Consider the following 25,832-nt stretch of genomic DNA (forward strand, 5'->3'; position numbering starts at 1 on the left):
ACTTACGGCGAAAAATAATAGGTATTGGAAAAGGGGGCGTGGCACTTTCAATACAAACTGAAATTCTCATATCGCTTATCTCTGGAACCGCTTATGCTAACGTTCTGCAATTTGAAACAGCTACATACATACATATGTTATCAATTCCGTACTCATGGCGAAAAGTGGTGGATAATGAAACAGGGGCGTGGCACCTCCCATACAAACTGAAATTCTCAATCGCTTATCTCTAGAACCGCTTTTGCTAACATCCTGAATTTTGGAACAGCTACATATGTTAACAAGACCGTCCTTATGGCGAAAAGTGGTAGGTTTTGGAAAAGGGGGTGTGGCATCTCCCATACAAACCGAATTTCAAATATCGCTTATCTATGGAACCGCTTTTACTAACGTACTTGTATTGGTTTGTATTGGAAAGGGGGATGTGGCACATCCCATACCAAATACAGTTTCCATATCACATGTCTCTGAACTACTTATGACAAGGTTATGGATACACCTACATCTAGAAATCAGAAAATGGCAAAAATCATTCAATTGGGAAGAATTTTCTCCCAGATTTCAAATTCGCATTGAATGATTGTTATTTTGTGGAAAGGTTTTTAGAAGCATTTTTCTTCCGATAGGGGGCTCAGGGATTGAGAGCTATCCTAAAGAATGCTATTTATGGTCATATTTCCTTCATATTTTTAATACCCAAGCGTGTGATGCAAAAATATTGATTTTTGGCCCAGTCCTTACAAAACCCGTGTGTACACCTTCGAGGTACTTTCTTAACTTCTACCGATTCTGATGAAGAGAAAGAGGAGTTTATGTAGATGTTGGAAATATAGTTTTTAACTTTCCCAAGGGCCCTGAGACCAATATAATCGAAAAAAGTATTTACGGTTTCAATTAGTTTTAAACCTTTACACTTCAAAGAAAACACTATTTCAAGTTTGAATGTAAAATTGTTTAATATATTCAATTATTTTGTAATGAATATATATCTTATAACTACATATTTGTTTTTTACATATATATTTTGAGTTATGTCTGCGAAATGTCACCGTCGGAGTGTGAACTTTCATCTGCTTCATCAGTCGCAACTCTTGGGTAACTATGACCATTTTTTCGTACAGACTCTGCTTGATATAATATGGAATTTGACATTGTTGCAAGGTCGTGCAAAGTCTGGTTTAAGCAGTATCTAAAAGTAGGAATCATGGAGAGTCTCGCCAAAAAATTTTAAGAAAAGCACATGATAGTACAGTGTTTAGATTGCCCAAAAAAGTTCGACTTTGTTCATATTTTTTGACGAAAAAACGCCTAATTTGGACACATTACGCTAGCTACGTCCCTCACCACATGGTAATTGTTTTTATTTCATAAAAAAGAGCATCGTTTTCTATGCCAAATACATTATTTTTAGCGTTCTGGCACACCACTGTGATAAATAACACACCACGTTTTAAAAAATGTCTATTTGATTTGTGTAAGTTTGAGAAAACAAAGTTTCAAAACATCAAATTTGACCTACAAAAAAACTACTAAAGTGGGCTATAAAACACCAAAGAATCATTTTTTCTATGTAATTGGACATTTCTTAGCAAGTTGGAATTTCCGGCTAATGTCGTCATATGGCCCATTGTGTGTCGTTAGCATTTGCTTTTCATTTTTAAGTTTAAGTAATTTATAAACATTCGCCCTTAACACTTCTTAAAGGTTTATTTGAAAAAAACTTTAAATAAACTTAATATTAAAAACGCTTATTTAACGCTTGTTATAGTTACTTTAACTTATTTTTAAAAACATTTACTGAAATGCTTGTTGGGAAATCATTGAGGGAAACTACCATGATAAAAACATTAGTTGCGTTCCAGATAACTTCGTGAAAAAAAAAACCTGTAATACGATGTTTCCACGATTCTTAATTCGCTCTCCCATTCGTCATTCGTCTTGCCAATTACCTTCCGAATTACGTAATTCGCCATACAAAATTTTGAGAGCGAATTACCTCATTTGTAGGTAATTCAGATCGAATTACCATGCGAATGACGAACGAATCGGTGCCTTCTCTAATATTTACCGGAAATATATCGAAGTTTTCACCGGCCTGGTCCCATTTGCTGGCACTTTTTCTAGTTGTAGAATAATATTAATAAAATATTCTCTATATATATTAAAATTGTTGATGATAACTTAAATTTTAGCTCCATATTCGATATTTGCAGTACACAAAAATAATAATAAATAGCGAAGAACAAGAACAAGAACTAGAACATTTATAAAAATTGAAAAAAATCGTCTAAATTTTTAACTTTTTACTCTGAATTTTTACAACAATTTTGGATATGCAGTTTTATCGTCGCCATTCTTTTGTGTTTTTTTTCATTTAATAATTGCCATTTAATAATTGCCCTTTAAAAAAACTAGCGTTGATTTTTTAATTTTTTTGTTTACAATCATAGTGTGTATTTACATGCCTGTCCACTTTTTCTTTCTATTTAAATAATCATTTAAAATATTTAGGGAATCAAAAACTGCTCAGGATTCCAGTAAAATGAGTTTTGAATGGAGCACGCTTTGTTCACCTTTTATCGATATGTATGTATGGTAAAATACAGCGGCTCCGCTGGCTTGGCCATGTCGTTCGAATGGACACCGACGCTTCAGCTCTGAAAGAATTCAACTCGTGGTTGGTGGTAGCAGACGAAGAGGGAGGCCCCCACTGCGATGGAAAAACCAGGTGGAGAGGGACTTGGCTTCACTTGGCAGAAAAGAAACGACTGGCGTGCTTTGTTGAACTCGGCCAAAATCGCCTAGGCGGTTACAGCGCCAAATAAGAAGAAGAAGATGTATGTATTTAAAAAGTGTACATTAAACCGTTTGAAAATTAATGCAATAACGTATACAACACTTTTGGAAAATAATTTATAACATACATAAAGCTAACTTAAAGCTTAAACAGTCGGCAGCGTTGATCCGGATTAACGCGGCCTTAATCCGGATCAACTGCAGTTAATTCCCGAGATGATCCGGATCAACGCTGCCGTCCGTTTATGCTTTAAGACAAATAAAACGGGAGCTAAACTTTTATTTGTTTTCCAAACAAAATACTTTAACAAAAATCTACTAAAATGAGAAAAAATTTTGGTAATAATTTCCAAAGTGGCAACTCTGCCTGTAACTACTTTCATTTTATTTTTAAATGTAAAGCGCCATGGAGACGATCAAATATCTGTATCAACCGTCTCGCGTTATGCTTGACAAAAAAACCAAGCGCACTTGCCTTCGGATCGTCGTGGTCAGCAAGTGCGCTGACAAGAAAAAGAAATTGTTCGTTGAATTTACGAGTTTATTTGAACGTTCGCGGGCAAGACAAGAGCCAACCTCACACATATGCAATGCTTTACGTATTTATTTGATTGTCTCCGTGGCGCATAGGTTCTGTTTTCGTTACAAATCGTCGCTCGAATAAAGAAACAGTGTAAATGCCACATACACTATTATTCGATAATTGCACCATTGGATAGACAATCCTTTAATCTATTAGAAAAATCTTTAGTTTTCTTAAATATCTCTTTGGCTCACTAATTTATTTCCGAAAAACGAAATTGTATTTGTATGGTTTGCAATGGTTTATAAAAACTTCCAATTCGTTTTTCTCAAAACTATACTTTTCATGTTACACTATTTCATTATTCCAGCGACGAAATGAAACCCTGCCTATCGTTTGACACTTTTCATGAACTTGCAGGAAGGAAAGCTTTGGACTAAAACCTGCAACTTCTGACTGAGAGAGAGAGCAAGTTACTCTCACAAAAGTGGCTTGACTTACAGGTTTTTTGGCACGTGGAACGCTTTGCTGCAAATCGTGAATATCGTGAATATCGTGAGCAACAGGAACGCAACTATTACAAGGTAAATTCATTCTCTCAATTCGTCGGCCATGATTTTTTTTCTGACATTTGCAAGCATTTTAATAGGCGACATACACAGTGCGTCTGACTCGCGAGTCATTTGTATACGTGTTGACTCCGCTTCGACTACACACAGTTGAATCATTCAGAGTCATGCCAGCAGTCATGTCAGTGTAACTAACAGGCTAACCTAATATTCGCCATCGAATTTGTTTTTTGGGTCACCCGAAATTGGCTTGCGTGCGTTTGCATTTGATTTCATTGAACGAAACGTCAAATCAAAATGTCACGCAGAACAAAAAATTGCAAATTGAGTTAGCTTCATACGCACGCCTTTCAATTTCGGTTGGCCCCATACAAGTTGTATGTGCATGAGAAATGTTTGACAGTAAATTGGCGGCGTGCGTGAATATTAGGTTAGCCTGTAACACATATTTATTTTCACAAACACATCCAAACCGACTCAAGAGTCAGACGCACGGTGTATGCCGCCCATTAGAAGCCTTAGCAAAGAAACAAAAGGTGAGGGAAACTTCCTGGCTTAATTTAAACCTAGATCTCTCGACTACTATCTCTGAAAAGAGATCTTAAATATTTGAGACCGGCGGCATACACCGTGCGTCCGACTCGTGAGTCGGTTTGGATGTGTTTGTGAAAATAAATATGTGTTAGTTACACCAACATGACTCCCGGCATGACTCTGAATGATTCAACTGTGTGTAGTCGAGGGCGAGTCAACACGTACACAAATGAATCGCGAGTCAGACGCACCGTGTATGCCGCCTATAAACGCTTGCAAGCATTTTAAAATCATATAAAATTCAAAATCAAAAAATTAAATTGTTCACAATTGTTGTTGTTTGAGATTGAAAATGAGAATGCGTGTGTAAGTTTGACTTTTAAATTTTTGAAATATATTGCTGGCAAACGTCAGACTCTCTCTCTCTCTCAATGGTTTTATTTATTTATTAACAGCTGTAACTTATAATTAAAATTACAAGTTAAGAACTTAGAGCTATGGCTACAAAGGTTTTAAGCTAACTTCTTAGTTGACATTTTTTGTTTTTTTTTTTTATAATTATTCATATTAAGAAATACAGTTGTGTAATTCTTAAATATTCAATAATTAATTCTATGTTTCGTGTGGTAGGATCTGAAATGTACTTAGATGGATTTTGGTTTTGGTATTTGTTCTGAAGTAGTCGAAGGACCGACAGTTAAGGAGGATATGATTGACTGATACCTGGTTAACTCTGCAATAGGGACATGAGTTTGCGATGGTTTTATCTATTAAGTTCTGGTGTGTAAGTCTTGTGTGTCCGAGTCGCAATCGCAGATATTTTGTCAGATCGAATCGTGTTAAAGATGGATGTAGATTAATGTTTGGGAAATGTGTTAAGTTAGTTTTGTTCGTATTGGTAGATTTGTACCAGTCAGATGTTTTGTTCCATACGTAGCGTTGAGTTTTTTTTGTGTAAGTTTAGCTTTCCAAAATTTGTTGATGGCTTTGTGGCTTAAGTTGCATATTGTGTGCACAGGGGCCGTCGTGACGAATTTCGCGATCTTATCGGCGATTTCATTACCGGGTATATTTGTATGTCCAGGAATCCAGACAAGCAATATTTTATGATTTTATATATCGTGTTTGATTTTTTGAGCTTGCAGAGAATTAAGTTTATTGTGTTTGATTTGAAGTGCCAAGGAGGATATTTACGGTATATTTATTTAATGGGTTTGAATGGTATATCATTATTTTTTGCAGTTAACTATCATTTTTGCAATCGTAGAGTTGGGTTTTAGAGCTTTGTTATTTTTATATTTATTTAAAATGTTGTGTAAAAGTGAATTATAGCTGTTTACGAGGTTTCTGTATAGTCTGTTTATAACTAAAGCTGTTCTTTGTCTGATTAAAGCTATGCCTGCTTCGAAAAGCATGTTGTTAATTGGTGTGGTGCATAAAGCGCCAAGAGCAGTCCTAACCGCAGCGTTTATAATAGTGTTTATTTTTGATAGTTACGACCGTGGTGCAGTACCGTATAGGAATAGACCTAAGTCCATTTCAGATGTTATTATTGATTTTACAATAGACACTAGTGTGGAAGTATTGCAATTAAACTTTAAGCTTGAGAGACATTTTATTATGTTTAGCCTTTGTGTAAGCGAGTGCTGCAAATATGCTATGTGAGTATTCCATCTAGGAGTATTATTTAACAGTATACCAAGTAGTTTTAGTTCTTTTACGCTCGGGATTTGGAGGTGGTGCATACGCAATTTCTCTTACAACAAATGTGCAGATGCTTACTTTTGTGTAATGCGATAGTTGCACCTGAGTAGTCGTACCATTCTTGTATTCTTTCGAATAGGTTATTTAAATTTATGTTCAGTGTTTTGTTTCTGTTGTGTTTCAGGATGAGGTGGAAATCGTCTGCGTAGGCGCAAAAGCTTAATTCCTTATGCATGCTAATCATTTCGCATAATTTGTTGTAGGAGACTAGGAAAAGTAAAGCTGCCATTACATGAGGCGATTTTCCAGGTGATTCAACATTGCTCTGGAAAAATCGCTCGTGTAAATGGTGATTCAAAAATCGCTTGGCTCAAAGTACACAGCAAGTCAACTTTTTCAGGCGATTATCGCCTGTAAAAAAAATCAGCTCATGTAAAGGCAGCTTAACACCGATATTGGTGAACCTTTCGGGATGCCGTTGCGCAGAGTGTGTATCTCAGATAAATGTTTTCCTACCCTCACTGTTATTTTTCAGTTTCTCATAAAGCAGTGTTGCCAGTTGAAAATCTTTTTAGGTACCAAAATGTCTACCAAATCAGTTTCCAAACTACCTAAATTTGTTTATCATTAAAACGAGATTGCTCGAGTTTGCGGGGTTTTTAGCTACACAAATAAGCAGAAAAATTAAAACTACACATAATATTGTCTACAGTATTGGTTAACCATTCACACCAATCTTTAAGATTAAACAAAATAAATTCGGGCCTTTAAATAAAAGAATTAACGTACTGTATGAAAAACTTTTGTAAAATATGTAAATGCCTTTGAGAATGATTCAATTCATATGAAACAAAATTTGTTGGGTGTGAAAAAACGAAAGTAGACATTTTATGCATTTCAGTAAAAAAAACTTCCAAATTTGATTCAATTTGCATACACTCACCCTTTATTACCAATACGCTCACACTGCAAATTACCTATCACCAATTTTTCTTTCAAGACGATAGGTAGTTTCTCGTTAATTTCAACAGCTAATCGGTCATACTAGCTTTGGGAAGTGAGTTTTTTGTGTGCAGAAAATTGTCTGCTTAATAAAATATAGAAAAAATAAAGAAATTTGAACATGTACACGCAAATTAAGCGAACAAATTTTCATGTTAAATTTGGTTGCATTTTCAAAACATTTTTGCCTACCAAAAGCTTCATCAAACCAACCACGCTACCAACGGAGAATGAAGCTACCAATTTTGGTCCAATTGGACCAAAACGGCAACGCTGTTATAAAGTTTGAAATATAATGTTTGATTTTCGGGCCGACTTGCCATTTGTCTAACTGGTCCATCACCGAATGCGTGGCGATATTGTCGAAACCCTGTGGGGAAAATCTCTAGTTACTGAACAGGTGCGCTTCTAGTACATTTAGACCCAGTACTGGTTCGCGATAAATCTCTTTTGCATGCAAGCAACTGGCGAATTTAACATGGCGATGTCCTAGGAAGTGTCAATTGCCCCCCCGCTGAATCCCTTTTTCGATAGTTCCAAACTAGTCCTAAACTCTATAGTTCCGAACCAGTTCTAAAATCGACAGACGAAAGAAAAAAGTATCATGGTTTTTCAATCTTTTTGGTTCTTCCGTGTGTGCGATTTTAAGTTATTTTGGAATTAATGCGTTTTCAATTTGAAATTAAATTTGTTTGAATGATTGTAAGAAATGTACATTTACATACCTTTAGCTGTAGCTGAGTTTGCAGAGGTGCTCGCTGTTATTTCTTAGATTCCAGAATGTCCCAAGATGTTGAAATGTTAACACAAATTTTAGTTTTGTATTACCAAGCTATGAAAAAGCATCTGCGAAGCACAGAATAGAAGCGTATTTGAACGAAAAAGCCGCCGAACACATACCTATGTAAAGTAAACAAGCCCCCGCTGCATCCCTTTTTCGATAGTTTCGAACTGGTTCTAAATTCGACAAATAAGATCTAGTTCGTTCTGCATCCCTTTTTCTATAGTTCCGAACCATTTCTAAATTCGTCACTTTAGATATAGATTTCTAGTGACAAAAACTGAAAAAAATTTGTCTTTTAAAAGTACCACTTTTCGCCGATTTTCGACTAGTGGGGATCTAGTTCCTATCAGACTAGTTCGTTTTTGGCGATAAAGACCTAGTACAGAACTAGAAATTTGATTCCCTAGTCCGCGGTTTCCCTACAGGGAAGCTTTGGCGAAGTCCAACGAAATTATAGAAGCGTGTTTTTTCTTAGCAAGTGAGTCGGCAATTAAATATTCTACAAACAATAGAGCATCCGTTATCGACTTTCCTCTTTTAAAGCCAATTTGGTTATTATGGATAAGTTTGTTCTTATTGACAAACCACCATAACCTGTTGGCTATGATTTTGTCCATTAACTTAGCGATAAATCAGTTTAAGGATATGGGACGATATGACTGTAGGAGTGTTTTGTTTGAGTTGGGTTTCAGGATTGGGACTACGATGGAAGTTTTAAGAGCTTGAGGGATGAAGGAATTAAATATATGAAAAGAAAGATGGCGTAGCATAGGGTATGAGATTCGGTCTAGCCCAGGTGTGAGCTTTTAGACTGTTTAATGCTGTCATGAGCTCAGTTAGAGTAATATTGTCCTCTAACTGTTGGGCGCTTTTGCATGTTGTATTGCTTATTGTCGGAGGATTATTTTGACCACCACTGTCCAAACTCGTTGGCAATGTCATTGGGTTGGGTTAATGCAGTACTATTATTATTTGTTGTGTTTATGCAGTGTATGCTGTGTGCGGATTTATGTCCTGTGAATCATCTGATGTTGGACCAAATTTTTTCAATAGGTGTGGAGGGGTTGATTTCTGAAGTAAATTTGAAAGTGACAGATTTGTTTGCTTCCTTAATTTCTCTTTTGAATATTGCACTCGCTTTTTGTGATGTTTTCTTGGTTAATAACTCGTTTTAGGGTTTGCCAGTGCTTGCTTTTTTCCTCTTTGAGTTTTTGTAATTTTTTATTCCACCATGCGATATTCCTAGCCTTTCTATTCGGATTATTTTGTGGAGTCGCCAAGTGTGCCCTTTGGAGTACTATTTTCTTAATATTGGCGCATTCTTTATTTATATTTGTTGAAACTGGTCTAGTTCTGTCGAATTCTACCGTTTTGGATCTATATAGTACCTGTAAATTTGCCTGTTTTGTCATAAATTGCGTTTTGGTAACTTTTTTTCTTTGAAATTGAGACGGGGAAACGGCGATCGTTATAGGAAGGTGATCACTTCCATTGATCAAGATGACGTCACGCAAAAATTACGCTCAAATCTTTTGAGCTGGGCTTGTACGCGTTTTGAAGTCTTTATTGGCAGGATTTTAGTCGTAGTTTTTGCGTTTGCAGATGTGGTCGCGTTAGTCTCCGTTTCAGAATCAGATTCGCTTGGTAAGTCTGAGTAGTCTACTGCTTCTCTTCTTGTAGTAAAAGGTGTTGGTAGTAGGTCTGCTGATGGTGTAACAGTTTATTGCTGGGTTGGTAGATGTGTTTCTGTTGTGTGCCATTATTGGTAGGTTGTATTGCTGATTACACAGGGCAACACTGATTTTGGTGCGGCAAATGTTAAATCTGTTTTTGATAGACTTTTTTGAGCTGATTACGAATCCGTAATTATACAGATTTCATCACGTGCAGATTTTGAGAAAATAGTGGTCAAAGTGCAAAAAATCGGGTTTTTTCAATAATTGAGAAGCTCGAGCAAAGAGTAAAAATGTGGTAGAACCTTCCACTTAGGCTTAACTTAAAGCTAGAACCCTAGGCTACTGCCCCTGAAAATACTATCCCTGCACCTTTACTTGATGGCCATTTATAGTCATTTGTTGAACAATAAAAAAAAATGCTGCCAAAATCAGTTTTTGCTGTTCAATAAACGACTATAAGTGATCTTAGGGTCAAGACGAAGAGAGGGTATTTTTAGGGATTGTAGTCGAAAGTTCAAGCCTTAATTTAAGCTTAAGTGGAAGGTTCTATCACCTTTTGTTTAATTACGGCAGGGACTCAAACTTCGCCAAAAGTCAAATTTTACTGCTCAATAAATGACTATAAGTGACCATAAATTCAATGTGCAGGAATGGTATTTTCAAGGATAGTAGTCGAGGGTTCTTGCTTTAATCTAAGCCTAAGTGGAAGGTTCTATCACCTTTTTACTCTTTGCTAGAGCTTCTCAAATATTGCAAAAGCCCGATTTTTTGACACTTTGACCTCGATTTTCTCAAAACCTGTACGTGTTGGATCCTTTGTACTTACGGATTCGTAATCAGCACAAAAAAAGTCTATCAAAAATAGCTTTAACATTTGTCGCACCAACATTTTTTTTCATTTTTGTTGGCCTGTGTTATTTGTGTTAGGATAATTTCTTACTATTGTTAAATATGGTTGCTGATTGTGTTGGTGTCTTTCGTTGTAAATGGCTAGCGCCCCTTTGTAGTGTTTTTTGAATGTATTTCTTTTTGCTTGAGGAAGATGGGACATGGGTATGGTCAGTCCGTTGTTATAGTTGTCTAATGCAGTTTATGCAAGCGTCCTCGTTTTTGCATTTCTCTTCCATATCGTCGCTCAAGTGATAATTGCTTGCACAATTTGCGCATGTTTTTTCAGCTTTGCAGATTTTTGCTGTATGACCATACCTTAGGCAATTATTGCATTTGAGTGGTAAAGGAATGTAGGGCCGAACGTTGACTTTTTCATAACCGATTCTTATCTCTGATGGTAGATTTGTTGTTTCGAATGTGAGTATTACCAATCCCGTTTCAATGAGTTCGTAGTCGGATTTCTTTAGAATTTTCTTAACTTCAATTACTTTTTGCGTTTTTAATTCCGAAAGTATGTAGTCTTCCTGTCGGCCGCTGTGGTGTAGTGGTAAGCAGTGCGCGCTTCCACTCCGCAGCACCTGGGTTCAAACCCTGGTGAAAGCAACATCGCAAAAATATAGAAAAAAGGTTTTTTCTTAACAGCGGTCGTCCCTCGGCAGGCAATGGCAAACCTCCGAGTGTATTTCTGCCATGAAAAACAGCTTCTCATAAAAATACAATCGCCGTTCGGAGTCGGCGTAAAACTGTAGGTCCCTCCGCTTTGTGTGAGAACATCAAGGCGCACGCCACAAATCGGAGGAGAAGCTCGGCCAAACACTAACATATGTGTAAGCGCCAATCTATTATTATTATTATTATGTAGTCTTCCTGTAGTCCTCTAAGATCGTTGCTGTAAATTACGCCTTTTGAATGGTTTAGTGTTTTGTGCTGTGTTATTTCTATGGATGTGTTGTTGTCTAGTGCTATTAGAGTCATTAATTTGTTAGCCTGTAAGTTATTTTTTGTTTTATTAAGTACTGGCCATATCTGGTTTTCTTGCCTCTATTTCACTGCCGTAGTTTGCGTCAATTGCTTTTTTAATTAAAAACGGTGAAGTATTTGATAGTGTCTGATTACTATTGGTTCTTGACATGATTAGGTAGACGGGTCCGGTATTTTTAAAGTTAGAAGCTTTTGTTTTATCCCACTTTAGTATCGGCATATTTGATTTGCCCCGATCAGGCGCGTCGTCCATCCCCATTCTAAGCGTTTGAATGTATGTATTCGCGGATATTATATTTACGTTTGTATGAAGTATGGTACGAATATAGCACAAAAGAAAGTGTAGACTACTTCTTGCGGAAGAAAGCACTACCTTCACTATGCGAGTTAGTCAGTGGCTATGGTTTTACCTTGTTATGTTTTTACCTTTTATATGGTTTTACCTTGTTATGTTTTTATCATGGAAACACCCATGTTATGATATGGCACGTCTTGCTATGTGGTAGTCAAGGCATATCAAACAGGTAGTGGTATTACAGCAAAAACCACATTTTCGCGTATTTTGTTGTTGCTTCTCGTATCTAAAGTGTCAAAAAATGTTCTGATTTTTTTTCTTCTAAATCAAAGCATTCCATATGAAAAACAAACAAGTAATTTTTAAGCAAAAAACAAACCCGACTTCAACTCTCATTTAAAAGTTTAAGATTATCGTTAATTTCTTCATGATCCAATGATCAGACTTAAACCAGATTAGTATGGGACCACCTATGAGTTAACACCTTTCCTTTAAAAAAAAGAATTATAGAAATCGGTTAACGTGGTCCAAAGTTATGCGGTAACATGCATAAAAAAAAATATTCCACCGAATTGATAACCTTCTCCTTTTTGTGAAGTCGGTTAAAAACTAAGTAATTTTTAAACAAAAAACAAAACCGACTTCAATTCTCATATAAAAATTTAAGATTATCGTTAATTTCTATATGATGACCCGATGATCGGATTTACACCAAATTAGTATCGGACCACCTGTAAGTAACGCCTTTACTTTAAAAAAGGAATTATAGAAATCGGTTAAGGTGGTACAAAGTTATGCGGTAACATACATAAAAAAATATTCCAACGAATTGATAACCTTCTCCTTTTTGTGAAGTCGGTTAAAAACCAAGTAATTTTTAAGCAAAAAACAAAACCGACTTCAATGCTGATATAAAAATTCAAGATTATCGTTAATTTCTGTATGATGACCCGATGATCGGATTTACACCAAATTAGTATGGGACTACCTGTGAGGTAACACATTTCCTTTAAAAAAAGAATTATTGAAATCGGTTAACGTGGTCCAAAGTTATGAGGTAACATACATAAAAAAAAATAAAAATAAACAAATGTTCAAACGAATTGATATCCTTTTCCTTTTTGTGAGGTCGGTTAAAAAATAAAAACTTGTAATTGAAAAAAAATAAAATTGTTGCAACTTTCTTTCTGAATCGGTAACAAAGTTCGCGGCGAGGAAATTTTTGACAGTTATGAGGTGAATAAAATTTCAGTAGCTCATAAGCAATTGGCAATGCATAGAAATTTTTGACAATCGCAAAGATTGACGTGTGTAATTAAATAAAAGCTCAAATTGATGAATTGCAATCAACGATGGTAGATGTTTTCTTAAAATATTAATTTCACTTCAATTTGTAATATTTTATTCCGCATAAATCTGCGGTTATCAAAAATTTACTGCTGTCAAAAAATATTTCATTTCAGCAGATTGGCAAAACTGTCTCACCATAGTAAAAATATTATTCAACAGCTTTCCCCATAGAACTTTGTTACCGATTCACACACGCCCTTAAAAGGTGTTCGCACGAGGCGATTTTGCGTTCAACTTTTGCTTTCTACTCACGCAGGGTTGCACGAAAAAAAAGTTGAATGGCTAAATGTTGGCTGGCGACCAACTTTGTTGAAAGCGATTAGTTGAAAGGCCGTTCATCCAAAAGTAGAATGCAAAGTTGAACAATGCAAACGCCTTTTTATGGCGAATATTTTGATATTTTTTTTATATTTTGATATTTTTAGCCATTCATTTTTTTTTCGTGCAACCCTGCTTGAGTTGAACGCAAAAGTTGCCTGAAAAATCGCCGCGTGCGAAAGCCCTATTAGTAAATTTCATGATACAAACATTTGAAGGGAAAACCGCTGAGAGGCAGCCTGAACATTTTTTAAGTTTGCTAACATGACAAAAATGTTTTCAAATTTTCAATCTCACTTTCAGTTTCAAATAAAAGAAAATTGTATCATGCAGGTAGAACACGTTTTAAATATGAACGATATCGGTTTATAATATTTCTTTTCCTTGATTTGTTTCTTTTCATCAGAAATTGCGCTCAAATTAAATGCAGATACAAAAAACGTGCCCAATAAATAAAAAAAATGGCCCGTAGTCATAGTCAAAATAAAGTCGACTTTAAAGTTAGTTGCAGCTTTTTTGACAGATATCCCATTGAAAATTATGTCAAAAAGCTGCAACTAACTTTAAAGTCGACTTTATTTTGACTATGACTACGGGCCAATGTGATTAGTATTGCAATAATGCAACCCTGCTGCGAGGTTGCAAAATGTAGACGCGTAAAAAACATACCTTTGAGTGTGACAAAATGTAGACGGCGTCGTTTTCCAATTTTGTATGGGAAACAACAACACCACAGATTTTACGGTTAGAAAACGTCTTAAAATGTAGACGTCTACATTTTCAGACACTATTTGGAACGAACTGTGAACACCCCATATTTTCACATCTATTCTACTCTTACTTAGGTAGACAGCACTTGAAGAAAAGAGCGCTCGCCCTCAGCACGATTCCCAAATTCTGGATGATGACATTCCTTCTACCTCGAAAAGGGCAAAAACCCGTGCAACTTTTGACGAATTCAAGGATGCGACAAATGAATCTGCAGAAACAGTTTTTGAAGAAATTAATACGGAAATACAGATGTATTTGAAAAAATCGGAAAACAAAAGTTGTGACGATGTTTTAAAATTTTGGGAGAAAGCTAAAGATTTGCCCCTTCTTAGAAGTCTTTCAAGGCAAATTTTAACCATAGCAGCTAGCTCAGCAACTAGTGTGTCAGGCAGAATTCTGGAAGAAATACGTACACGACTGCTTGGTGAAAACCTCAACAAAATATTATTTTTAAACAAAAATACGAGCGAGTGTCATTTTAATATTACATACGTTGAATAAATATCAGAGAGCTGCATGGATACACTCAAATCACATTTTAACTGCCGTACCTAAACAAAAGCGTTGGGCGGAGCGATTTCTGACGCCTAGCGTTAGCGCCGAAGTGCCATACCTAAACAAAAGCGCCAACGCTACGTCAAATGCTGAAATAACACCAACAATAAGCATAGGTTTGTTTGTGTGTAACACGAAAATGACAGTTTCGCCGTTTTCTGCAGCCAACTTCAATATCTAACGCCCTGTCAAAATCGGATTTTCCAACCGCTCAGCGTTGACGCCGCGTTGTTTCGGTATGCTTCATACAAATTGTATGGGCATGAGAATTTTTTGACAGCCAGACAACGCTGACGCTTTTGTTTAGGTATGGCAGTAAGTCACTCGCTTGCTTTTCACATCTGCACACACTCGCACTCATTTATTTCCAAACATAACGTGCGATAGCATTGAAAAAACATTGTCGGTTGAGTGAGTAATTCGAGTTCGACAAGTTAAAAATTTGTAATAGTTTTCCAAATTTTTACTGGATGGCGTTCGATAACGACAAAAAATTATCCAACACACAAAAATTGAGAGAGCAAGCGTTTATTTTGATGCAAGAGAAGAGAAGGAAAACATATGATCACAAAACATATGGTTGCAATTTCTGTAAACAAACAAAATTGCATTTTCCGAGTTTTGGTATTTATATGCTTTTTGGCTGCCTGCTATGTGAGTTTATGATAGCGCCAACTAGTTCTTACTTCTAGAAATGTTCCTAGCGAACATTGAACTTTCACTTTCCTTTTTTCTCTATGGAGGCAACATGAATTTCAGTTTGTTTACAAATAAAACATAAACAAAGTCAGCTGGTGTGTCTTCTTCTTCCGGTTTTTGCAAGTAATAGGTTTGTTCGTCGAGCAAAAAATTTGTACGAATTTGTACGAATTATCACGATTTTTGCCCAAATCGCGTTCGTGCAGACCAAAAAATTATCCAACACTCAAAAATTGTGAGAGCAAAGTGACAGTTCTCTTGGAGAGAAGTTGCAAATTCTTGCTGGAAAAAATTTTGCCAGCAAGAATTTGCAAACACGAAAAACATGTGGTTGTGGCGCATGGTTGCATTTTTGTCTACAATAATTTGAATAAATTAGTTCGTTAAATTTAAAAGTTTATAAACACGAGCGATTTTTTTATGAAAAAAGGAAGTAAATAATTGTTGATATAATTAATTTAGTTAATTCCAATGATTTGAACTTAATTCGGCTGAAAAAAATGGTATTCGCAATCGGAATGCTATTGCAACCAGAGTCGATTTAAGAAACCCGACAGCTAGTACGATGAAGAAATTGAAATGTATGTTAAAGAAAGTCAGAACAACAATAAATATACATGTATATCCTGTTTTTGGCCATCCGAAAGAATTTTAAAAATTCTATAAAAATTTTTTATGTTTGAAATGCAACCGTGGACGACAGCTGGCAGCGAAACTTGCAAATTCCTGCAAATTTGCGTTCGTGCAGAAATTTGCAAGTTTCTCAACATGAGAGAGAATTTGAGAGAATTTTTTCTTACCCTCTGATATTTTGAGTGTTGGATAATTCTTGCTGGATTTTCGACGAACAAACCTAATGGCTAATTTCCTGTTCGTTTACTTTTTTGCTTTTTCATCTCTTTGTGAGAGAATTTTCGCTTACTCTCTTGATTTTGATTGTTGGCTGGTGTTGGCTAATTTTGTTATCGAACGCAACTACTATCAAGTGTCCGATTCAAATAACAAGTGCTCGATTGAAAAACAAGTGCATGGCATAACTGCTGTAATGAAAGTATCAAAAAAAAAGATTTGTAAAGACAATTTTTGTTAATTTTATTGGTTTCCTAACTGCATATTATAATGCAAAAATATCAACTGATTAAGGGCATCATCATTTGACAAAAGGTGTCATCTTTTGTCAGAAATAACATTTCCAGCAGAAGAAAAAACTCTTTCTGACGATGCGCTAGTTGAAGGAGTGGCTATTACTCTACGACTGAGTTTATGCAGCAGAGGCATTTCGCTTTTGTGTACCTACCACCAATTAATTATATCGAAGTCCGTATGAAAATATACCTCAATATTTTCATATCGCCGCAGCTCTGCAGTAGCTTTATCAGTTCTGCTCACAAAGGTAGGTTGCTTAACCTGACCTGAAAACAGCTCAAAGTTGTTTGAAGGTAACAAAGGTGTATCCGCAATTTGTGGTTCCCTTGTACTGTCAGAATTCTCAGTTAACGTTCTCATAATTTGTAAACATTTCTCTATTGTGTACCTTTGCTCAGATTCGGTAAAGTTCTTGAGCTCTTTTGCTGGCGGGTATAAAAAAGTACAATTTTGTGCAAATCTGTTAGTTTTCAACAGCAACTGTTTTTAAATAATAAAGCAACTTATTTTTCAAGTCCCTTATAAAGCCGATGTCTTCTGAGGTAACATTGCATTTCTTTTGTAGACTAGTTATATAAATGTTCATCAGGTGCATAACTAAATAATTTAGTAAAACTAATATATTTAAAAAAATACTTCATCAATATCCATTTTTTTCAAAATTGTCGTATTCTCTACTAATTGTTTGAAGTCAATGGGTGTCATTCGATTGCTCGACTTGCTTTTCATAACAGCATTTTTCACTCGCTTGATTTGGAAAGAGTATTCAATGCCATATTTGAAATCAAATGAGTACACTGCAGCTAAACATTGATTTCAAAACTAACTATGAATCTCACTGTTTGTACGGTGTTTCTCACTAACCTTATAGAGTTCACAGCAATGAATTCATACTGTTTAGATTTAAGGGAGTAAACTCATGCTGTTGTCTGATAAATATTGATACCAATTCTTTTTATACCCGAGCGCACTTGTGCACAAGGGTATTATAACTTTGTTCACATAACGGTTGTTTGTAACAGGCAAAACGAATCGAGATAGATATAGACAAATGTATACATAAATGATCAGAATGAAAAAATAAATCGATTAAGCGGTGACTGTCTGTCCGTCCGTCCGTCCGTCCGTCCGTCCGTCTGTCCGTCTGTGCACACGATAACTCGAGTAAAAATTGAGATATCTTAACGAAACTTGGTACGTGAACTTCTTTTGGGCGTAGGACGGATGGTATTGAAAATGGGCGAAATCGGACAATAACCACGCCTACCTCCCATATAACGGTAATTTTCAGAAATACGAAAACTGCGATATTTTAGTAACTACTGAAGATTATTCACTCAAAATTGATATTTACAATGAGTTTTAGACGAAAAATAAGAATATTTTAAAATGTTGGCAAATGGGCGTAGCCACGGCCACTTATGGTTACATGTGTATATCTTGGTAACCGCTGCACCAATTTCTTCCAAACTCGGCACAGTTGTTGGCCTTGATACATCATACTAAATGGCCGAAAATTTAAAAAATCGGACAATAACCACGCCTACCTCCCATATAACGGTAATTTTCTGAAATACGAAAACTGCGATATTTTAGTAACTACTGAAGATAATTCACTCAAAATTGATATTTACAATGAGTTTTAGACGAAAAATAAGAATATTTTAAAATTTTGGCAAATGGGCGTAGCCACGCCCACTTATGGTTACATGAGTATATCTTGGTAACCGCTGCACAAATTTCTTCCAAACTTGGCACAGTTGTTGGTCCTGGTACAGCATACCAAATGGCCGAAACTTTTTAAAATCGGACAATAACCACGCCCACATTCCATATAACGGTAATTTCGAGAAATACAAAATCTTCGATAAATCAGTAAATATCAAAGCTAATTTATTCAAAATTGATGGTTGCAACAATTCTTTACCAAGAAATACGCTTATGATAAAATTTTGTAAAATGGGCGTGGCACCGCCCACTTGTGATTACATATATGTATCTCGCTAACCGTTCTAGCAGTTTGTACCAAACTCGGTATGATTATTGTGCTTGCCACATAAAAGCAAACCGTTGAAAATTGTTGAAATCGGTCTTAAATTACGGCCGCTTTTCATATAACAATAAATTTCAGAAATGCTTGAAATTTCAATATGTCGAAATTTAGGGACGCTAATTTACTTAAAATGTATACACCCCGGCTTATCATGTAGCGGTAGCTTTCGGCAAGGTGGAAAACATATCTTTAATACTTGCGCCGGGTATTTAATGTTCGGCTCCGCCCGAACTTAGACTTTCTTACTTGTTTATACTTGTAATAGATACATAAGTATGTATATCTGAAATTTGTTAAAATAATAATAGTGCCTTCAGCCCTTGCTAGGCGTTTGGCCAAGCTTTTGTAATAATACTTGTGTGATAAAAGGCTATTTATATGAAATACTATTTATATAAATAAAGTTTAAATTTCAAAAAAATGTCCATGAGAAACCGTGCGTGAGCGTGCGTGATTGAAAAAATAGGCGTCGTGAGCGTGCGTGAACGTGATTGAAAAAAATATAGCAGAACGTGAGTGTGCGTGATTTAAAAAACCATCAACGTGAGCGTGCGTGAACGTGAGCCAAAATTACTCACGTGCCCATCTCTAGATTAAAGTACTTGTATTATTTTTTCTCGTTTATATTCAATAAAAGACAAATTTTCTAAGTCCAAAGAGACCTCGAATATCCGATAAGGCCAAAATAATACGAAATCTTTTAACAAAGATCGAATCCTTCTGATTCGTATGGAGTTTTGCTTTGCCTTAAACATGCAAATGTTGTATTCAAAGTTCTTGTGAAATTTGTAAAACGGACTTAGCAATTTTTCACTTTAAGCCAACGACATGTTAAATATAGATATGGAAACATAGAATCATTTTTATTAAACTTTGGATTGCATACATTATACATATATTCTTTTTTAATTTAGTATAATTTCTACATAAAAGTCTGCAGCAGTTTGTTTGAGTTTATTTAGAACGGGAACATACCTTTTTTGTCAAAAGCCTACAAAACTCTTTAAAATAAAACATTTGCCTATTTGAAAATTTGAGGCGCTTAAAGTAAGTGAAGCAAAACTCCCATTTGGCCACCCCTCATACGTTTTAGTATATTCCAAAAGACTTTTGACAGTTCTCAAAGCGAAGCAAGCAATGCAAGCCTGGGCTCGAATCGTCACATACGATATCGTACTACTCGTCACGTAAAAACACATTTTTCGGATTATGACATACGTTAACGTACTCTTTGTCCCATTTAGTTTATACTGCCTGACGTACCACGTAATTTTCTTTCGTATCGTTTTCGATCCGTGAACGGATGTTACGATTCGATCCCTGCATTGGGCCAGTACCTTTACTTTTGCATTCTTTTTTTTGACTTCATCGTTATCATTTATTTCTTCATCTTCATATTTATCTTTATTTCAAAGCTAATTTCATATGCGAAGTGAAACAACATGCGAAACACGTCAAATTGAACATGTTGCAGCAACATCTATACACAAATACGGAAATGTTTAAACGACGGTTTAGGCCGCAATTTCCAACCAATTTTGAAACCATAAAAACTCTGCTCATCTACAGAAAAAATGCCTTTCCAATGGTGTTCTGGTTTGGAAATCGGTTCGGTAGAATCACCAAACTAACGGAGACAAAATTCATGTTAGCGTATTAATAATTAATAATAGATAGTAGATGGTGAAACCAAAGCAGGCATTCATAGGCTTATACGGAAATTGGAATAACTCGGCACTTGATGTTAATGATATGTATTTTGAATTTGAAGCAAATCGGACCATAAATGAAGTTTTTCGGAATAACTCCACTCCTACTCCACCTACTGAAAAAAACACCTCCCCTTTGAAAAACCTTTCGAACAAAAGAAGAATCATTCAAATTGGTTGAGAAACATAGGAGCAGTACGGAGGAATAGATTTGTATGGGATTTCGTTAGCGTATTAATATATAGATTATATTATTTTTTCTTTGCTAGATGCTTTAGTGAATGCCTCCAAATGTACTTATCAAAAAAATTATTTGGCATCAATAAAGAAAATAAATACATGCATAATTTTAGCAAGGAAAAGTGCTTTGGTATTCAAAAGAATGGGCTGCATCGTGCATGATAAAAACATAACAAGGTAAAACCATTGAGAGGCAGTCTGACGTTTGCCAACAATATAATTTTAAAATCAAAACTCAAACTCACACACACATTCTCATTTTCAATCTCAAACAACAACAATTGTGAACAATTTAATTTTTTTATTTTCAATTTTATATGATTTTAAAATGTTGGAAAACGTCAGAAAAAAATCATGGCCGACGAAATGAGAGAATGAATTTACCTTGTAATGTTTTTATCATGGCATCGTGGATGCCTTATGTGGTAATGGAAACGATGACGTATGTAAGTAGAAAACACACAGGCATACCTAAAGTGCATAGTTTTCAGAACGTGGGCAGACCTATATGCTTAACTTAACCTAATCATCAATTTGCGCCATGCATGCTCCAGCGTTGGACGAATACGATGAAATTTAAAATAAGTTTATACATAAATATATTTGAAATAATTTAATGAAAATAAGAATGGAAATAAACCAAAGCCACAATTAAGTTACGAAGAAGAATAAAGTGAAAATGCTAAGTCTTAATAATATTTGCTAGATGGTTTAACAGTGCTTTCCAATCGAAACCTAATTTGCCGTCTTCCAACCTTAGTTTACAGTAGCTTGGTATGAGTCCGAGTAGCAGATGGAAAGGAGTATATTTATTCAAGCAAGCAGCATCACCCACCAGCAGCAGTTTGCGTTTTGCACGAGTTATGGCAACAGTAAGGCGTCGCTTGTCCTCTAATATTTCTGCATTACTAGCGCGTTCATTTTCTTCTACAGCTCCAGTTTTTGTACCAGAAAACAGAATAACATCTTTGTCGCGGCCTTGATACTGATCAACTGTGTTGACCTCCACAGCACCAAAATTTATATTTGGAAACTCATCCCTGTAGTGTACATCGTATTGTAAGGTCAGTTTACGTAGCAACTCCACTTGGGCGCGGTATGGGGCAATAATACCAATTCGTTCCGCCGCATAGCCGGCCTTAAGTAACTGTTCCACAATGTGCATAATAACGGCAGCTTCGCAGAAATTATTGTACTTGGATAGGTGCATGTTGCTTCCAGTTTTTTGTGCGTTAGAGACAGGTGACTCTGTGCATACTTTCTCCACATCACCAACTCCCAAACTATCAGCAACTGTAAGCAGCGTGTTATTATGCCTTTCATTAGCGAATTCATTCAGTCGTTCGGTGCAGTCTATTGTATCTAACAAAAACACAGCCTGATCGATGTGGGTCTGCAGGACCCGCTGGAGCCACTTTTCAGTTTTAGTTGCATTTGACATATTTAATTGAAATGCATCAAGCTCTACCTGCTTGGAGGCACATTGTAATGTACCGTTATAGGTGAGTTCATTGGCCAGTCGAGTTATAGTTTTATTCATACGATATTGTAGCGTCAACACCGATGTTGCCGTTTCTGTGTCAAGCCGCTCGAAAAGTGATTCATCGGCACCCAGTTGACGCGCTTTCTTCGATCGTATCAAGGGTGGCAGTTGGTCGGGATCTCCGACCAATATAAATTTATCGCAAAAAAATAATGGTCGCAAGTTTGTTGATTGCATTACTTGCGTTGCTTCATCAACTATACAGAAATCGTATTTTCTATGAAGAAACAGTGGATGTGATGAACCGAGGCAAGTGACGCCAACAATGTTATACGAGTTATACTTTTGTGTTATTGATTCCACAGAATGACACTCTTTAAGGAGAACTCTCTCCCCGAACTCCTGCAATTCCACGTTAATTCGTGCTCCAGAACCTAAACGCAGCATTGGCAGCTTGTATGGCTTTAATCGCACTAACAAATTGTCTACTGCTGAATGGGTGTGACTGGTGACGAGAACGGATTTACCCATCAAATGCAATAAACGCACAATAGCCACCAACGTTTGGGTTTTGCCTGCAAGATAAAAAAGAGGAAGTTAAGCTTATAGTACATATTCAAAATGGGGAAGATAACGCAAAAGCTTCTTACCAGTTCCTGGCAGACCTTTGATGAGCATATAACTTTCTGTTGTTAACGCTTTAAGAACCGCAGACCGCTGCACTGAATTCAGTTGTTTGAGTATAGGTGCACCCACAGACGCAACGATCTGTGGCAACACTTTGTGATAAATAGGTTGCATGCGATGTACCACAATTTCGCGCAACATGTTCGCCCGATCTGTATTATCCAAAAGCAAGCTCACATTCGTAAAATTGAATGAGTTGCCTGATTGGGATTCATGCTTGTCGATTATAAATGTCTCCTGTTTGTAATTTTGGCGTAAATCACGTTCGAGACTTATGGTGATGTTAGTATTTGATATGTTGGCAATACAGCCGGCTGCGACTGCTAACCGTTTGCAAGTGCTGACGATCACATACTCGCCAATAGAAAACTAAAATAAACTGAAGTTAGCAAAATGTGTTCAAATTTCAATATTCATTAGTGTAATTACGCCGCTAAGTAGGAGATCCACATTTGCATGTTTATTAGTCGTTTCAATATCGAAGTTGTGTAGATAATGTGATCCCTCACAAGACACCTCATGCAGCTGTACATCTGTGATCGCGAGACCATTTTTTTTGACGCTGCTCGGGCGTATTTGTCCATAATGTTCTCAAATTGTGTGATTTTCTGATTTCTTGTTCCTCCAACACAAGCAGAGTGCACCAGTGCATAAAATACTTATAATCCTCCTCTCTTAAATGTTCAGTTACAGTTTGCATGACATTTTTCAATGGATGCCCATTTCTTAATAGCAGTTCGGGATCAGTTCTTGCGAATGTGCAGCAGATCGTTGCGTACTCACAATTTCCGCATGCACTATGATGTGAAATTGGATCAGGCAATTTTATAGGCTGAACGAATTTTCCTTCCTTGGACATCAAAAAAGTCTTATCAGCAGCAGCAATGGAATTTTGGTAAGAAATAAAATGTGCTAATTCATTACGCAGCATAATAAGGTCTCTCTGTTCATTCCGCGTTCCACGCAATTCACGCATTATGCATTCACGTAGATATAGCAGCAAGCTGGAGTTTGTCTCACGGCCTATAGCCGAGAGCATCATTTGGTACAACATAACCTGGCCTTTGTGTTCCATGGAAAACGTGGCGCGGCCAGTTTTTAATTCCAACGGTATGGTATTTGAAACTTTTTCATATCTTGGATGTTTAATGCGCACCGATACATCTATTTTGCCTTTTAAGCCAAGTTGTGGTACCCAAAGATTCTCTTCGATATCTTGAATTTGTTCAATAGTGCCTTGAAAATTGTCTTTATGTTGCTATCAAAAAAAGATATTCAGTGAATATTATTTACGTTATTTTATTGGTTTAAAATTTTAATATTCATACCACTAACGGCGTATTTCCTTTAATATACTGATCTACGAAAGTTATCATGTTAGGTATAAATTTTCTTAATTCCAAGGCTAATTCATCGCGTGTCATTAAGTTCGCATAAAGTTCATAGGCTGTTTCGTTGCATTCCAAGAGCTCCTGCGCCGCGTTTTTAATTTCTTGGGAAGTTGTCAATCCTTTTTTTAAGTACTATCTGCAACATTTCATGCGCCATCGAGCCCACAATCATCTGCAAATTTTCCAAGAAATTACAAGGCACGACCCAATGGAGAAATTAATATTCATACATATCGTCGTTTAAAGTACAAAACCGCGTATCGTCGTTCTGCAAAACCGCGTAACTGACATTTGCTGCAAAAAATTGGATTTGCTCACACAAGCTCTTGGCTCAATCCTTATCCATTCGTCCTGAAATACACTGGCCAGAAATGCCATTGCTTTATAAAAAAAGAGAACCATTTTGAAATATGAGTGTTTTTGCTCTCTAGAAAATAATTTATGCAACCTCACATACGCGGTTTTCCATTTTGTTGATACGCGGTTTTGTACTTTAAACGACGATATGCATGTACCTACCACTTTACTATTGGCATCGATCCCCTTGAACCGATCTTGCAGTACCACCTTTCTTCGACAGAAAAGTGAGCCAACCACACTTGTGCTAGATATTAGAGTATCTGGGTTAGTGACACAGAATCCAAGCTCATTATTTACTTTGTAGCATCGCAGTTCATCATCCCAAAACGCCTGTAAGAACACAATATCGCCAGCCTTCACCTCGGTTTGACTCCACTGCTGTTGTAGATGACACCTTGTCAATACTGTATTGTTTTCTTTACCATGTTGCCCGATCTGATCATTCGACGCTTTGCATACTTGTAGCACCAAATCGAAAGAGGGACGTTTACGTTCCGCTTCCACCACAGTGCAACGTTGCCATTTGCTAAGGTCGAACTTATTATCCTCATCGACGGATATGTGTCTACCATTTATTATTGATTCAAAATCATCATCAGCATCAAAGAGCTTATCAAAACTGGTGTTCAAATCTTCATCAAATATTTTACATTCACTATTACTACGTTTTGCCTTTTTTTGTATCATTTTGCTCTTTCATTGGCGAAGTTATTCTCTTTAATTTACTCATGTTTATTATGGTAATGACACAACAAAATTTTATAATTCCGCACAGAATTTTATTTCGTCATCTCCCGCCATTTCGAAATATCCACCCAATTTAAGGTACGACCGCACTAGGCGACGCGACACGACACTACACAGCGCGGAAAATTATTCTTTGCATGGATTCTTATGGAGCATACCGCACTACGCTGCAGCGGAGCTACGCGACGCGACGCTGCGCGGCAAAGTTGACCAACTAGGCAAAAGTGTCGCGTCGCGTGGTGTCGCGCAGTTCCGGTGCCGCACAGTGCGGTATACCCAGCGGAGCGACATAACATTTCGTACTATATTTTTAACTTGAAGAAATTGATTTCGAATTGTGAGTGAATATTCACATGCATTTCATAACATAACATAACATCTGAGGAGAATTCGCCAAGGAAAATAAAAGGCATTAACGTTACATCAGCGTCACTGGCATCCATCTTGTTCGAAGGTTTTGACGCAAAAAAATAAAAATTCCAGCGAAGTGTCGCCGCTGCAGTTTCAGTGCGGTATACCAAAAAGTATCGCGCCGTGTCGCGTAGTGCCGCTGCTGTGTCGCGTCGCT

The 25,832-nt window shown here is 36.5% G+C and overlaps 1 protein-coding gene across 1 annotated transcript; it reads right to left on the reverse strand.

The window, feature by feature from the left end:
- Positions 1-21,171: 21,171 nt before the first annotated feature.
- On the reverse strand, positions 21,172-25,515 carry LOC118734365 (DNA replication ATP-dependent helicase/nuclease DNA2). The gene is given in 7 exon segments (XM_036464089.1): positions 21,172-22,654; positions 22,730-23,135; positions 23,196-23,315; positions 23,317-24,024; positions 24,095-24,274; positions 24,276-24,329; positions 24,677-25,515. Coding segments are annotated over 7 exon segments (3,372 nt in total). The 5' UTR covers positions 25,205-25,515; the 3' UTR covers positions 21,172-21,278.
- Positions 25,516-25,832: the final 317 nt, after the last annotated feature.

The sequence above is a fragment of the Rhagoletis pomonella genome, unplaced genomic scaffold (assembly GCF_013731165.1).
Source record: "Rhagoletis pomonella isolate Grant_MI unplaced genomic scaffold, Rhpom_1.0 Rhpom_scaffold_00002, whole genome shotgun sequence".
Lineage (NCBI taxonomy): Eukaryota > Metazoa > Arthropoda > Insecta > Diptera > Tephritidae > Rhagoletis > Rhagoletis pomonella.